At 35.3% G+C, this 17,493-nt stretch overlaps 1 protein-coding gene across 7 annotated transcripts in view; it reads right to left on the bottom strand.

Annotated features, from left to right (window-relative positions):
• LOC128865418 (FERM, ARHGEF and pleckstrin domain-containing protein 1) overlaps positions 1–17,493 on the bottom strand; it is a 126,278-nt gene that overhangs the window by 41,138 nt on the left and 67,647 nt on the right. For all 7 annotated transcript variants that reach the window (XM_054105817.1, XM_054105835.1, XM_054105800.1 and 4 more), the window contains 3 exons: positions 1,004–1,110; positions 687–802; positions 339–573 (listed from right to left, as the gene is read on the bottom strand). In XM_054105817.1, coding sequence (XP_053961792.1) covers positions 339–573; positions 687–802; positions 1,004–1,110 — 458 coding nt within the window. The remainder of the gene's footprint in view (positions 1–338; positions 574–686; positions 803–1,003; positions 1,111–17,493) is intronic.

Here is a 17,493-nt window from a genome sequence, read left to right as displayed (position 1 = left end):
GAGTGAACAAGGAAAAATAAGAAAAACTAAAAAGTAAGTGAAAGGTATCTTAACACTTTCTTTCCATTTGATTTTTAAGATGGAACGCTAGTATTAAAAACGCAAATTCTCGATCTATAGCCAATTTAATAAGATTTATTATGAATGACGTCTGAAACTCGCTTTATACAGCCAATAATAATAATAATAAAATCAGGTATAGTAAATAAAGTTTTGAATGTAAGCAGGTAAGATTCGATTTTCTTAACTTAAATTATAAGAGAAAATACTACAAATCAGAATGGTTTTTTTTTTTTTATTTTTATTATTATTATTTTTTTTTTATGTTCTCCACTTACCTAAATTGTGATCGCCTTGATGCGCACGAGCCTGATCTTGGGCGCGCATACTGCTGTGCTGCTGACTGCTGTGATTGGGCGAAGTCCACGATCCCGGACCCTGAGGAGAGACAGACCGGTTCGAATTCATTTGGTCCATAGCCGCTGCCGAGTGGTGTTGCTGTTCCGCCGCCAATGTTGGCGATTCCGGAGCATAATTCTTCGTCTGATAGATCTCCACCTGGGCTGCTGTGACCTTTATAATACATACAATAAGAACACAGGCATTTTTAGCTTCGTCCTACTCAAATCGATTCTATTTTTATAAATTGTGAAAAATTATATATATATATGTATGTGTGTACTTACTTGAGAACGCGTGTGGTCTGTAGGATTGTCTTGTCGGCGATCCAAGGTATCCGCTGCCTTCTTCGTCAGAGAAAGCGTCGTCGAGGCGGTGCATTGATTGCGATAATCCCAGTCCGCTTTAGTGGGCAAAATAGTGACAAATAAAAATAATACAAAAGAAAATTAATTAAAAATTATTTATTATTATAATCGACAAATGTATTTTCTAAATTACGTCGACGTTACTAATACATATGCATATATATCATATAAGAAGGCTAAAATAAAAACTTAAATGAATTTCAAAAATAAACGTAAAACTTTAAAACAATACAAACCAGTGTCAATTGGGAGAAGGGGATTGGCTGAAATGCTGGAGTTCACATACGTATGCGACTGACTTCGGCTACTAGCATTCAATGGCCCTTGCCGGAATGACTGTGACCTGCAGCAAAAGAAAAGACAAGAGGATACCACGTTTTTATTTGCATGCTCGTTTAGTTTATATTCTTTAGATTTAATGCGTTTTTTATTTAGTTTTAAATCCATTTTTTTATAGAAATTTATTTTATATGATTTTACTGGTACTAACAATGTTAGTAACGAAATGTTTATTATCTTTTCTATTTAATGGAAAACTCTACAAATCGGGTTAATATTTTTGGAATAAAAACATAACTAAAATATCAACTAAAGGAGTGTTCAATACTAAGCAGCAACCCGCAAAACAGATTTATATTGTTTAAAACAATTACACAACAACTAAACACTTAAAAAATTAATTACAAAGAAATGCATTGTTGTGTAAAAACGAATAAAATATTACTAGACCAGAAATGATCAGAAAGAAAAATCATTAACAGGGAGTGAATATCAACAAAAAGAGATTTTTAAACTAAGAAATGTTTATGATAGAAAAATCACAATTTTCCGAAACACCTCACTGTGCCACTTCAAAGTTCGAACTACTTAATTTTGGTAATAGCAATAAATTAATAAATATTTTGATATTAATTACTATTAAATATTAAATAAATACTACATTCTTTCGAAGACGAACATTAAAACGTTTCACGTGCATATTTTTAGTGAAATGTTAATGATTAGAAATATACAGATATGGTCATCAGAATAGGTACGCCTTGTGCCGCTCGGAAAATTTTAAAGCTATTGAAATTTCGTTTTTTTACAAATGCCGTCACTGCTCCGTGGTGAATTTAAAAGATCCGCTATATCAAGTTGCTTCATTGGTTGCACAGATACGGTTATTTTCATAAAATGTAATTTTGCATGGCCGGTAAAATATGTAAGTAGGTACTTCACGGATAACTCTTGCATTTTAACTAATTAAGTGAAAAATATTGAACGTAACGCCAGTAGCGATATTAATGCTGTCTTTTCCAAACTGGATAAAAAAGCAAAGCGAATGGGTCTGGTGGTAAACGAGAACAAAACGAAGTAGCTTCTGTCATCCAAAAAACAGTCGGCGCACTTACGCATCGGCACCCACGTCACTGTTGACAGTTAGGATTTCGAGGTTGTAAAAGACTTTGTTTATTTAGGAACCAGCATTAACACCGACAACAATGTCAGCCGGGAACTCTAACGGATAATCTCTCTTGCCAACAAGTGTTACTTTGGACTAAGTAGGCAAATGAGTAGTAAAATCCTGTCTCGACAAACAAAACTAACACTCTACAAGGCTCTCATCATGCCCGTCCTAACGTATGGCGCAGAAGCTGGGACGATGACAATATCGGATGATGCGTCCTTTGAAGTGTTTGAGAGAAATATTCTGTGTAAGATTTTTGGACCTTTTCACGTTGGTGAAGGCGAGTATCGCAGCTGATGGAACGATGAGCTGTATGAGCTTTACGACAGCAAAGACATAGCGCAGCGCTTAAAGATCCAGCGGCTACGTTGGCTTTTTATTAATATGAATTTCTTTCCAATATGGGTCGTGCGCAACATTGCACAGTTGAGAAGCGGAGGTTTGTTTTCAATCTTTAAAAACAAAAAAAATCATATAAATTTATCGCTGACTTACTTGGACGGCCCAAAAATGTTGTTGTAAATGCCCTTGAGCCCAAAAATCCACAGAATGACGCGGTGGCAAAAATAAATTTGTAGGAACAAATGGTTAAGTAGAGGAAAAGTTTTGCTCAAAAGCGATGGAGAAGACCAAATTGTATGAAAAAATGGTCTAACATACTTTGGAGCGATGAACCAAAAATACATTTATTTGTAATGAAGTTGGGCGAAATGTTAGAAGTTTTAAGAGTTCCCACCACAGTTCACAAAAAAAAACAGCGAAGCACGGTGGCGGCAACATAATGATTTGGGGATGCTTCGCTGGGTATGGAATAGCACCTATTCACCTCATAAGCAATAAAATGAGCGAATTTATTTTCAAAGACATACTTCAAGAAGTGATGCTACCATTTGCTGAGGAGAATGTGCCAGTTCGGTGGCTTTTTATGAAGATAATGGCCACACTCCTCAATGTTAGTACATGAATGATTTTTACAAAATAATGTTAAAGTTATGGCTTGGCCAAGCCAGTCAACCGACCTAAATCCTATTGAAAACCTTTGGGGAGATTTAAGGAAGCGAATCGGGAAGGAAGTATTCAAAAATAAGAAGGATTTTTGTCAAAAATTCAGAGCCCGAAAAAATAATCAGCCATGTTAAGGTTTTGTACACGGGCGCTTGCTGTCGTGTTAATCATAAAAATGCTTAGAATGTCAGTATTGAAGTACAAACCCTAATCAGGCAGGGTTGTGTGCTTTCGCAGCTGTTCAATTCAATTTAGTCTTTGGCGAGTTAAACGGCAAGCTTGCGCGGAGAACAGAGGCATAGCTTGGGGCCTGAACGGACATCTAGAAGACCTGAACTACGCGTTGCTAAAACAAAATATACGTGCCTTAACACCAACGAAACGCAAGCTATTCAGATTGTCGGCACCCCCTTAGAAGTAGTAAATTATTATATATTATATTAATTATCTCGGCAGTATTGCTTCACGATCGCATTTCAAAAGGACGTTCTGCCTTTGGTGTGCTGGATAAAGTCTGGAGATCGGCGCACATATCCAGACGCACGCAGCTGTGGATTTTTGCCGACAACGTAAAATCGGTGATACTATATGGTTGTGAGACGTGGAACCTGAACACGTGGGACTTGCAAATGTTGAAAACTGTTTTTAATTGTTTTCCACGCAAAATCATGCGGATATTCTGGCCTAAAACCATAAGTAACATTGATCATCGACTTAGGATACTGGGTTGTGATATACTGAGTATGAATAAAGTTCATACTTCCTCTTCCGGATCTCTTAAGATTCATCAATAAACCCAAGAGATTTGTGGCAGAGTGAGCTCAAACTAGTTTTTCCGTCTTACCACCCACATTTTATCTTTCCTATCTCTCTATTCTTTCTACTGAAATCTATCCGGGTGTAGTACAATGGTCCCCTGACTGAGGGCTTGGACTTGTCCAACCCCCCACAAATCTAATCTAATCTAACTCTGATGACCTATGGGCTAGTACTAAACAAATACCCATTCTCCTCGAAGTACGACGTCGGATCGGATTAGAATCCTCAAGGAAGTCGCTGGAGACCAGACAATACATGGAGGCGCCAGGCAAAGTGATGAACATTCGTAATTGAAAAAATGTAGAAAGAGAGAGAGAGTGAACTGGAGGAAGATTGTTGATGAAGCTATGGTCCAACACAGCTAAGAAGAAGAAGTATGTGATCTATTGTGCTTGACCAAGAGCCTATTTTTGAAGACTTCTAATGAATTTGCGCATTTCCTCCGGCTTTTTGTTTCATGTCAGCAATGGATTCAAAGTCAAATTCTGATAGTTAGCAAAACGATTTGTTGTTTTTTGTTTTTTTTTGATAATCAGCTCAATGAAGTTTTTTTTTTTTTTTGATAATCAGCTCAATGATTTTTTTTTTTGATAATAAACTCAACAAATTTTGTTTTTTGTTATAAAAACTTATGCTTATTGATATACACTCAGCAGCAAAACTGTGCGTACAAGGCAAAGCTAACTTTTCACTCACTGAAAAAATAATCCATTCTAACTGTTCCAAACTTAAATTATTATTTGTTTAATTCATTATTATAATACACATACTTTGGTATAAAGACATTTACCAAAAACAGAAACATTGTACAAAAACAGCAACAAAACTAAAAATACTTCAAGGATATTGAGCGCAAAAGTCTGCGTACAAATCAAGGCAGGTACAATACTAAGCACTTAGAACTACAATTAGTAAGGCGTTGGATAAACTTTCCTTCTGATAACCTCTAGTAAACGTCTTGGCATAGATTCCACTAACTTCAAAACGTCTATCATCTACATATCTCTCATCTATCATTACATTTTTGAGCATTTCTTTGGAAGTAATGGTATGCTGGCGAATCCTACGCTCCAATAAATCCCATGCATGTTCTATAGGATTTAAATCAGGTGACTGTGGAGGAGTTTTAAGCTATGTAGAGATGTTGTATAACAACTAAAGCTTCGTAACAAGAGCAGTCCAAGCAGACAAGTCATTGTATTGTTGAAACAAATAATCGGACACCAATCCTAATTTATCCACACTTGGCTTCAAATTATTTTTCAATATGCCCAAATACCCTTTGTGATCCATAGTTGCCGGTATAAACTCTAAGTTTCCCACTTCTTTTGCACACATGCAACCCCAAACCATTACTCCGCCTCTACCGTATTTTACAGTCGCTTTTAATTTTGAACATCAAGGGCGATTCCTGGTTTTCTCCACCCAAGTTGTCTAGCTTTAATGCCAAAAATGCAGAGCTTACTCGTATCCTTGAAAAGCACCTTAATCCAGAACTCGTTGGGCTTATTTACATATTCTTTGGTAAAGGCGAGTCGCTTCTGTCGACTTACTAGGGATACCACTGGCTTTATGCGTGCAACGTGCCGTAACCCTAGGGTTATTTGGTACTTGCTGCACGATATATCGTTCCTCCAGATTTGGAAGTAGTGGAGATCGGCCAGTTCGTGGACGGGATACGTAATCTCCACTTTTTTTTTTTGAAGATTTAAATGACTCTCTGGACTGAGGAATTCGTTCTTCCGACGGTTGCTCCTATTTCGCAAAAACTTCTTCCCTCCTTCCACAATCTTATAATAATTTTTCTTTCACCAACTTCAATTTATTTTCTTTTGGCATCCATGAACTTTTACGCTCTTGAAAACTCTATAGATACAATTAAAATTGATTACTTATGAGTAATTTGGACAAACGCATACTAATTACCAATGACGCACCCACGCTACTTCGGGAAAGCACCAAATTATTGTTTTTACGCACACTTTAGCTGCGCAATAGATGGTAAGAATTATACATAGATGATTATCGATAGCTTAGAGGCAAAAGCAGTAGTTAAGTTTATTCTTGGTGAAATATTTTAAGTAAGGATTGAGGTAAATTCGAAAAAATATTTTGAACAATTTTTCTGAGTTATGTATATGGCGGCCGCCGTAGCCGAAAGGGTTGGTGCGTGGCTACCATTCGGAATTCAGAGAGAACGTAGGTTCGAATCTCGGTCAAACACCAAAATGAAGAAAAAAGTTTTTTCTAATAGCGGTCGCCCCTCGACTATCAATGGCAAACCTCCGTGAGTTTTCTGCCATGAAAAAACCTGCTAAAAAAAAAAAATAGCTGCCGCTCGGAGTCGGCTTAAAACAATAGGTCCCTCCATTTGTGGAACGACATCAAGAAGCACGCCACAAATAGGAGGAGGAGCGCGGCCAAACACCCAGAAAGGGTGTACACGCCAATTATATATACATATATAGTAGGGCGGGTCGATTTAAAAATCGCTCATTGCTCTGTGAAAATCGTATTCTAGGGATCAAAATAAGAAACTTTGCCGAAGGAACCATACCTCTAAAACGAATTCTGATGTCCCCCACTTTGACCCATTTAGAGTGCTCCAATCGAGTCCAAATGTATGACCGACCCCCACTAACTTTGGACGGCCGATCCACCCATGTCAGTGGCACACCCCCTGGAACTAACCTGGGGGGGTCCCCATACAATCATTTCAAAATATCACCATTTTTGGCCTTTACATGAGAAGAAACTAAAAAGTTCGACCCAAATTGGGGGACATCAGAATTCGTTTTAGAGGTATGGTTCCTTCGGCAAAGTTTCTTATTTTGATCCCTAGAATATGATTTTCACAGAGCAATGGGCGATTTTTTTGCCTCCCCACAAAAGAAACTAAAAGTTCGACTCAAATTGGGGGACATCAGAATTCGTTTTAGAGGTATGGTTCCTTCGGCAAAGTTTCTTATTTTGATCCCTAGAATATGATTTTCACAGAGCAATGGGCGATTTTTTTGCCTCCCCACAAATCGACCCAGCCTAATATATAGGTATTGAGGTAAATTCGAAAAAATATTTTAAAAAATGTTGTTCATTTTTCTGACATACAGTGTCGGACAAAACATATTCAACTCATTCATGCTTCGATGTAATTATATTTTCCTAACGTGAAATGTCATTTCAAATATACATAAATTAAATACCCAGAAATTAACTATTTATTTCTTGAATGCATAAAAAAACTTAACAAATAGTTTATTTCATAAAATTATATGCGTAAAAAACAAAACATATGCGATGTTCAAAACGATAAAACATATTGGAATAACAATAATTAACTATTGTAATATTTTATAGCATAACCATTATTTTTTATAACTTCACTACATCTTTTTGGCATGGAAGCTATTAGATTGTTGATAACATCGAGTGGAATATCCAACCAGGCTTGTTTGGAGATGAGTCCAATATGTTTTGTCGCACTGGATATTGTATATGTTTGCCTTTTCGCATATAATGTAATACAGTCTTATCTTAGAAAATATTTTTTATGTTTTCATATAACAACTGGTTGCTTTTCATTTCTGTGATATTTTTTCTTATTTAAAATATTATTTGCAAGAGTAAAAAGAAATAGCTTCACTAATAGGTATCAGTCCAATATGTTTTATACGACACTGTGGATGAGCATAAATGCTAAGGAAAATAGTTTGTACGCATACATTTGCTACTGAGTGTAAAAAACAAAAACAATTTTTTTTTGTTTATTGGTAGAATTAACGCTAATGTGCAGTCCTGCGTAATTAACTAATTTAAAAAATAAATTTGTCACCCTATACAGAAGAACTGGTTGCTTCGTCCAATTTTCCCTGATTATTCCGAGCATATTTCTAGCTACATAAATTGATTCCATTTCCAGGTAACCCTAGTATAAAGCACATGTTTGAATACGTGGAATGTGAAGTTTTTAAAATCGAAAACTAGATACAAACTAAAAACATATTTATTTTCTATTTGTTTAATTAAACCCAGCTGCTGTACGTTTTTAACAAAGTAGCTTTACGAATAAACAACTAAAACACATAAATGCAAAAATTATTCTAATAAACTACACAGTTATAATATAAATAGCCCTCGTTGAGAGGAACACAAGACTTTAACATTTAGATGGAAATTAGTGCTTCAATTACTCAAGCAGTAACGAGGAATGAGATACTGATTTCCCAGTTCGCACTACCGCTGAGTGGAGACTAATCCGGCTAAGAACTGTCATTCAAATAAAAAGTTAAAGTTTTCATTTCAAAAACTTTTTTTTATGCTGTTAGAGTAACAATAATCAATAATTCACCTTTATATTTGAGTATTTGAAGCATTATGTAAATAAGCAATTAGTTACAAAAACGAAAGCAACTGCTATAAATTCGGTGTTTTCTAAAAAATTATTCAGAATTAGTGTAATCCAAGCCTAAGTAGTGCCCAATGAAATGTGTTATAAAGTTTTAAAAAGAAACGAAAAAAAAACTACTTTCTAGTTGCAGTTTAAATATAATTCAGATGATTTGATGAGTATGAAGTACAGTTCGGGAGATAAGTTTTTGTCACTGTAAACATATATTAACAGTATCTAGAGCTTTGCCAATCAACATACAAAATACAAAACATGTATAAAAAATATATAATTCAATATACACAGAATAAAAACTCAAATCATAAAAAAATCATGGTAAAATTTAAGGGAAATAGTTTCAATTAAATAAGAATATCAACGGAAGTTAAATTCGATTTTTTTATATTACATATTATGTAGTTTAATTTAATTTTTAAGCATTATTATATTTTACAACCAATTCGATTTGAAATCCTCTTCTCTTTCCTGAGCTTTTTCAGCATCTTATCAGCTGATCAAAACAGTTAAATATTAATAAATTTTGAGTAATTAATAACAACAAAGCACGAATGTATAGATAGCCGAGAGTTCACGCATTGTGAGCGTTCTTTGCGTGCGTATACGAGCCGCACATACATATGTATGGATAGTGGGAAAATCAATAGTGTGTCGAACCAAAAACCAAAAAGACTTAAAATAAATGAAGTCTGAATTCTGTGAAATGAACTGATGTTTAAATGGCGCTGATTTATGATGAGCAGTAAATAAGTGATTTTTGATTTTCTTTTCTTTTTTGTTTTTTGATTTATTTTAAGCAAACTAAACACACTTAGAAATCATGACAAATTCGAACGAAGAGATTACAGAAGCCACTGTGCACTAATGTAATGCCCTTGGTACTTTTGTCTCGAATGCAATTACATTTAAAATTTCAAATGATTAAATTAAATTAAATTCACTTTCCAGTATCGGTAAATTTGGGTGTTAATTTTTCGTTTTTTTTTTTTTTGCTTATGATCAATGCGTACTTTGTTAGTCGTGGCTTGGTAAAAAGGGGCCAATATTTAGCAAAACACTTTAATTTTATATTTCATAAGTCAAATACGCAAAACGAAATAAAATATTACTAGACCAGAAATGATCAGAAAGAAAAATCATTAACAGGGAGTGAATATCAACAAAAAGAGATTTTTAAACTAAGAAATGTTTATGATAGAAAAATCACAATTTTCCGAAACACCTCACTGTGCCACTTCAAAGTTCGAACTACTTAATTTTGGTAATAGCAATAAATTAATAAATATTTTGATATTAATTACTATTAAATATTAAATAAATACTACATTCTTTCGAAGACGAACATTAAAACGTTTCACGTGCATATTTTTAGTGAAATGTTAATGATTAGAAATATACAGATATGGTCATCAGAATAGGTACGCCTTGTGCCGCTCGGAAAATTTTAAAGCTATTGAAATTTCGTTTTTTTACAAATGCCGTCACTGCTCCGTGGTGAATTTAAAAGATCCGCTATATCAAGTTGCTTCATTGGTTGCACAGATACGGTTATTTTCATAAAATGTAATTTTGCATGGCCGGTAAAATATGTAAGTAGGTACTTCACGGATAACTCTTGCATTTTAACTAATTAAGTGAAAAATATTGAACGTAACGCCAGTAGCGATATTAATGCTGTCTTTTCCAAACTGGATAAAAAAGCAAAGCGAATGGGTCTGGTGGTAAACGAGAACAAAACGAAGTAGCTTCTGTCATCCAAAAAACAGTCGGCGCACTTACGCATCGGCACCCACGTCACTGTTGACAGTTAGGATTTCGAGGTTGTAAAAGACTTTGTTTATTTAGGAACCAGCATTAACACCGACAACAATGTCAGCCGGGAACTCTAACGGATAATCTCTCTTGCCAACAAGTGTTACTTTGGACTAAGTAGGCAAATGAGTAGTAAAATCCTGTCTCGACAAACAAAACTAACACTCTACAAGGCTCTCATCATGCCCGTCCTAACGTATGGCGCAGAAGCTGGGACGATGACAATATCGGATGATGCGTCCTTTGAAGTGTTTGAGAGAAATATTCTGTGTAAGATTTTTGGACCTTTTCACGTTGGTGAAGGCGAGTATCGCAGCTGATGGAACGATGAGCTGTATGAGCTTTACGACAGCAAAGACATAGCGCAGCGCTTAAAGATCCAGCGGCTACGTTGGCTTTTTATTAATATGAATTTCTTTCCAATATGGGTCGTGCGCAACATTGCACAGTTGAGAAGCGGAGGTTTGTTTTCAATCTTTAAAAACAAAAAAAATCATATAAATTTATCGCTGACTTACTTGGACGGCCCAAAAATGTTGTTGTAAATGCCCTTGAGCCCAAAAATCCACAGAATGACGCGGTGGCAAAAATAAATTTGTAGGAACAAATGGTTAAGTAGAGGAAAAGTTTTGCTCAAAAGCGATGGAGAAGACCAAATTGTATGAAAAAATGGTCTAACATACTTTGGAGCGATGAACCAAAAATACATTTATTTGTAATGAAGTTGGGCGAAATGTTAGAAGTTTTAAGAGTTCCCACCACAGTTCACAAAAAAAAACAGCGAAGCACGGTGGCGGCAACATAATGATTTGGGGATGCTTCGCTGGGTATGGAATAGCACCTATTCACCTCATAAGCAATAAAATGAGCGAATTTATTTTCAAAGACATACTTCAAGAAGTGATGCTACCATTTGCTGAGGAGAATGTGCCAGTTCGGTGGCTTTTTATGAAGATAATGGCCACACTCCTCAATGTTAGTACATGAATGATTTTTACAAAATAATGTTAAAGTTATGGCTTGGCCAAGCCAGTCAACCGACCTAAATCCTATTGAAAACCTTTGGGGAGATTTAAGGAAGCGAATCGGGAAGGAAGTATTCAAAAATAAGAAGGATTTTTGTCAAAAATTCAGAGCCCGAAAAAATAATCAGCCATGTTAAGGTTTTGTACACGGGCGCTTGCTGTCGTGTTAATCATAAAAATGCTTAGAATGTCAGTATTGAAGTACAAACCCTAATCAGGCAGGGTTGTGTGCTTTCGCAGCTGTTCAATTCAATTTAGTCTTTGGCGAGTTAAACGGCAAGCTTGCGCGGAGAACAGAGGCATAGCTTGGGGCCTGAACGGACATCTAGAAGACCTGAACTACGCGTTGCTAAAACAAAATATACGTGCCTTAACACCAACGAAACGCAAGCTATTCAGATTGTCGGCACCCCCTTAGAAGTAGTAAATTATTATATATTATATTAATTATCTCGGCAGTATTGCTTCACGATCGCATTTCAAAAGGACGTTCTGCCTTTGGTGTGCTGGATAAAGTCTGGAGATCGGCGCACATATCCAGACGCACGCAGCTGTGGATTTTTGCCGACAACGTAAAATCGGTGATACTATATGGTTGTGAGACGTGGAACCTGAACACGTGGGACTTGCAAATGTTGAAAACTGTTTTTAATTGTTTTCCACGCAAAATCATGCGGATATTCTGGCCTAAAACCATAAGTAACATTGATCATCGACTTAGGATACTGGGTTGTGATATACTGAGTATGAATAAAGTTCATACTTCCTCTTCCGGATCTCTTAAGATTCATCAATAAACCCAAGAGATTTGTGGCAGAGTGAGCTCAAACTAGTTTTTCCGTCTTACCACCCACATTTTATCTTTCCTATCTCTCTATTCTTTCTACTGAAATCTATCCGGGTGTAGTACAATGGTCCCCTGACTGAGGGCTTGGACTTGTCCAACCCCCCACAAATCTAATCTAATCTAACTCTGATGACCTATGGGCTAGTACTAAACAAATACCCATTCTCCTCGAAGTACGACGTCGGATCGGATTAGAATCCTCAAGGAAGTCGCTGGAGACCAGACAATACATGGAGGCGCCAGGCAAAGTGATGAACATTCGTAATTGAAAAAATGTAGAAAGAGAGAGAGAGTGAACTGGAGGAAGATTGTTGATGAAGCTATGGTCCAACACAGCTAAGAAGAAGAAGTATGTGATCTATTGTGCTTGACCAAGAGCCTATTTTTGAAGACTTCTAATGAATTTGCGCATTTCCTCCGGCTTTTTGTTTCATGTCAGCAATGGATTCAAAGTCAAATTCTGATAGTTAGCAAAACGATTTGTTGTTTTTTGTTTTTTTTTGATAATCAGCTCAATGAAGTTTTTTTTTTTTTTTTGATAATCAGCTCAATGATTTTTTTTTTTGATAATAAACTCAACAAATTTTGTTTTTTGTTATAAAAACTTATGCTTATTGATATACACTCAGCAGCAAAACTGTGCGTACAAGGCAAAGCTAACTTTTCACTCACTGAAAAAATAATCCATTCTAACTGTTCCAAACTTAAATTATTATTTGTTTAATTCATTATTATAATACACATACTTTGGTATAAAGACATTTACCAAAAACAGAAACATTGTACAAAAACAGCAACAAAACTAAAAATACTTCAAGGATATTGAGCGCAAAAGTCTGCGTACAAATCAAGGCAGGTACAATACTAAGCACTTAGAACTACAATTAGTAAGGCGTTGGATAAACTTTCCTTCTGATAACCTCTAGTAAACGTCTTGGCATAGATTCCACTAACTTCAAAACGTCTATCATCTACATATCTCTCATCTATCATTACATTTTTGAGCATTTCTTTGGAAGTAATGGTATGCTGGCGAATCCTACGCTCCAATAAATCCCATGCATGTTCTATAGGATTTAAATCAGGTGACTGTGGAGGAGTTTTAAGCTATGTAGAGATGTTGTATAACAACTAAAGCTTCGTAACAAGAGCAGTCCAAGCAGACAAGTCATTGTATTGTTGAAACAAATAATCGGACACCAATCCTAATTTATCCACACTTGGCTTCAAATTATTTTTCAATATGCCCAAATACCCTTTGTGATCCATAGTTGCCGGTATAAACTCTAAGTTTCCCACTTCTTTTGCACACATGCAACCCCAAACCATTACTCCGCCTCTACCGTATTTTACAGTCGCTTTTAATTTTGAACATCAAGGGCGATTCCTGGTTTTCTCCACCCAAGTTGTCTAGCTTTAATGCCAAAAATGCAGAGCTTACTCGTATCCTTGAAAAGCACCTTAATCCAGAACTCGTTGGGCTTATTTACATATTCTTTGGTAAAGGCGAGTCGCTTCTGTCGACTTACTAGGGATACCACTGGCTTTATGCGTGCAACGTGCCGTAACCCTAGGGTTATTTGGTACTTGCTGCACGATATATCGTTCCTCCAGATTTGGAAGTAGTGGAGATCGGCCAGTTCGTGGACGGGATACGTAATCTCCACTTTTTTTTTTTGAAGATTTAAATGACTCTCTGGACTGAGGAATTCGTTCTTCCGACGGTTGCTCCTATTTCGCAAAAACTTCTTCCCTCCTTCCACAATCTTATAATAATTTTTCTTTCACCAACTTCAATTTATTTTCTTTTGGCATCCATGAACTTTTACGCTCTTGAAAACTCTATAGATACAATTAAAATTGATTACTTATGAGTAATTTGGACAAACGCATACTAATTACCAATGACGCACCCACGCTACTTCGGGAAAGCACCAAATTATTGTTTTTACGCACACTTTAGCTGCGCAATAGATGGTAAGAATTATACATAGATGATTATCGATAGCTTAGAGGCAAAAGCAGTAGTTAAGTTTATTCTTGGTGAAATATTTTAAGTAAGGATTGAGGTAAATTCGAAAAAATATTTTGAACAATTTTTCTGAGTTATGTATATGGCGGCCGCCGTAGCCGAAAGGGTTGGTGCGTGGCTACCATTCGGAATTCAGAGAGAACGTAGGTTCGAATCTCGGTCAAACACCAAAATGAAGAAAAAAGTGTTTTCTAATAGCGGTCGCCCCTCGACTATCAATGGCAAACCTCCGTGAGTTTTCTGCCATGAAAAAACCTGCTAAAAAAAAAAAATAGCTGCCGCTCGGAGTCGGCTTAAAACAATAGGTCCCTCCATTTGTGGAACGACATCAAGAAGCACGCCACAAATAGGAGGAGGAGCGCGGCCAAACACCCAGAAAGGGTGTACACGCCAATTATATATACATATATAGTAGGGCGGGTCGATTTAAAAATCGCTCATTGCTCTGTGAAAATCGTATTCTAGGGATCAAAATAAGAAACTTTGCCGAAGGAACCATACCTCTAAAACGAATTCTGATGTCCCCCACTTTGACCCATTTAGAGTGCTCCAATCGAGTCCAAATGTATGACCGACCCCCACTAACTTTGGACGGCCGATCCACCCATGTCAGTGGCACACCCCCTGGAACTAACCTGGGGGGGTCCCCATACAATCATTTCAAAATATCACCATTTTTGGCCTTTACATGAGAAGAAACTAAAAAGTTCGACCCAAATTGGGGGACATCAGAATTCGTTTTAGAGGTATGGTTCCTTCGGCAAAGTTTCTTATTTTGATCCCTAGAATATGATTTTCACAGAGCAATGGGCGATTTTTTTGCCTCCCCACAAAAGAAACTAAAAGTTCGACTCAAATTGGGGGACATCAGAATTCGTTTTAGAGGTATGGTTCCTTCGGCAAAGTTTCTTATTTTGATCCCTAGAATATGATTTTCACAGAGCAATGGGCGATTTTTTTGCCTCCCCACAAATCGACCCAGCCTAATATATAGGTATTGAGGTAAATTCGAAAAAATATTTTAAAAAATGTTGTTCATTTTTCTGACATACAGTGTCGGACAAAACATATTCAACTCATTCATGCTTCGATGTAATTATATTTTCCTAACGTGAAATGTCATTTCAAATATACATAAATTAAATACCCAGAAATTAACTATTTATTTCTTGAATGCATAAAAAAACTTAACAAATAGTTTATTTCATAAAATTATATGCGTAAAAAACAAAACATATGCGATGTTCAAAACGATAAAACATATTGGAATAACAATAATTAACTATTGTAATATTTTATAGCATAACCATTATTTTTTATAACTTCACTACATCTTTTTGGCATGGAAGCTATTAGATTGTTGATAACATCGAGTGGAATATCCAACCAGGCTTGTTTGGAGATGAGTCCAATATGTTTTGTCGCACTGGATATTGTATATGTTTGCCTTTTCGCATATAATGTAATACAGTCTTATCTTAGAAAATATTTTTTATGTTTTCATATAACAACTGGTTGCTTTTCATTTCTGTGATATTTTTTCTTATTTAAAATATTATTTGCAAGAGTAAAAAGAAATAGCTTCACTAATAGGTATCAGTCCAATATGTTTTATACGACACTGTGGATGAGCATAAATGCTAAGGAAAATAGTTTGTACGCATACATTTGCTACTGAGTGTAAAAAACAAAAACAATTTTTTTTTGTTTATTGGTAGAATTAACGCTAATGTGCAGTCCTGCGTAATTAACTAATTTAAAAAATAAATTTGTCACCCTATACAGAAGAACTGGTTGCTTCGTCCAATTTTCCCTGATTATTCCGAGCATATTTCTAGCTACATAAATTGATTCCATTTCCAGGTAACCCTAGTATAAAGCACATGTTTGAATACGTGGAATGTGAAGTTTTTAAAATCGAAAACTAGATACAAACTAAAAACATATTTATTTTCTATTTGTTTAATTAAACCCAGCTGCTGTACGTTTTTAACAAAGTAGCTTTACGAATAAACAACTAAAACACATAAATGCAAAAATTATTCTAATAAACTACACAGTTATAATATAAATAGCCCTCGTTGAGAGGAACACAAGACTTTAACATTTAGATGGAAATTAGTGCTTCAATTACTCAAGCAGTAACGAGGAATGAGATACTGATTTCCCAGTTCGCACTACCGCTGAGTGGAGACTAATCCGGCTAAGAACTGTCATTCAAATAAAAAGTTAAAGTTTTCATTTCAAAAACTTTTTTTTATGCTGTTAGAGTAACAATAATCAATAATTCACCTTTATATTTGAGTATTTGAAGCATTATGTAAATAAGCAATTAGTTACAAAAACGAAAGCAACTGCTATAAATTCGGTGTTTTCTAAAAAATTATTCAGAATTAGTGTAATCCAAGCCTAAGTAGTGCCCAATGAAATGTGTTATAAAGTTTTAAAAAGAAACGAAAAAAAAACTACTTTCTAGTTGCAGTTTAAATATAATTCAGATGATTTGATGAGTATGAAGTACAGTTCGGGAGATAAGTTTTTGTCACTGTAAACATATATTAACAGTATCTAGAGCTTTGCCAATCAACATACAAAATACAAAACATGTATAAAAAATATATAATTCAATATACACAGAATAAAAACTCAAATCATAAAAAAATCATGGTAAAATTTAAGGGAAATAGTTTCAATTAAATAAGAATATCAACGGAAGTTAAATTCGATTTTTTTATATTACATATTATGTAGTTTAATTTAATTTTTAAGCATTATTATATTTTACAACCAATTCGATTTGAAATCCTCTTCTCTTTCCTGAGCTTTTTCAGCATCTTATCAGCTGATCAAAACAGTTAAATATTAATAAATTTTGAGTAATTAATAACAACAAAGCACGAATGTATAGATAGCCGAGAGTTCACGCATTGTGAGCGTTCTTTGCGTGCGTATACGAGCCGCACATACATATGTATGGATAGTGGGAAAATCAATAGTGTGTCGAACCAAAAACCAAAAAGACTTAAAATAAATGAAGTCTGAATTCTGTGAAATGAACTGATGTTTAAATGGCGCTGATTTATGATGAGCAGTAAATAAGTGATTTTTGATTTTCTTTTCTTTTTTGTTTTTTGATTTATTTTAAGCAAACTAAACACACTTAGAAATCATGACAAATTCGAACGAAGAGATTACAGAAGCCACTGTGCACTAATGTAATGCCCTTGGTACTTTTGTCTCGAATGCAATTACATTTAAAATTTCAAATGATTAAATTAAATTAAATTCACTTTCCAGTATCGGTAAATTTGGGTGTTAATTTTTCGTTTTT

The sequence above is a fragment of the Anastrepha ludens genome, chromosome 2 (assembly GCF_028408465.1).
Source record: "Anastrepha ludens isolate Willacy chromosome 2, idAnaLude1.1, whole genome shotgun sequence".
NCBI lineage: Eukaryota > Metazoa > Arthropoda > Insecta > Diptera > Tephritidae > Anastrepha > Anastrepha ludens.
This window is presented reverse-complemented; position numbering and strand designations above follow the sequence as displayed.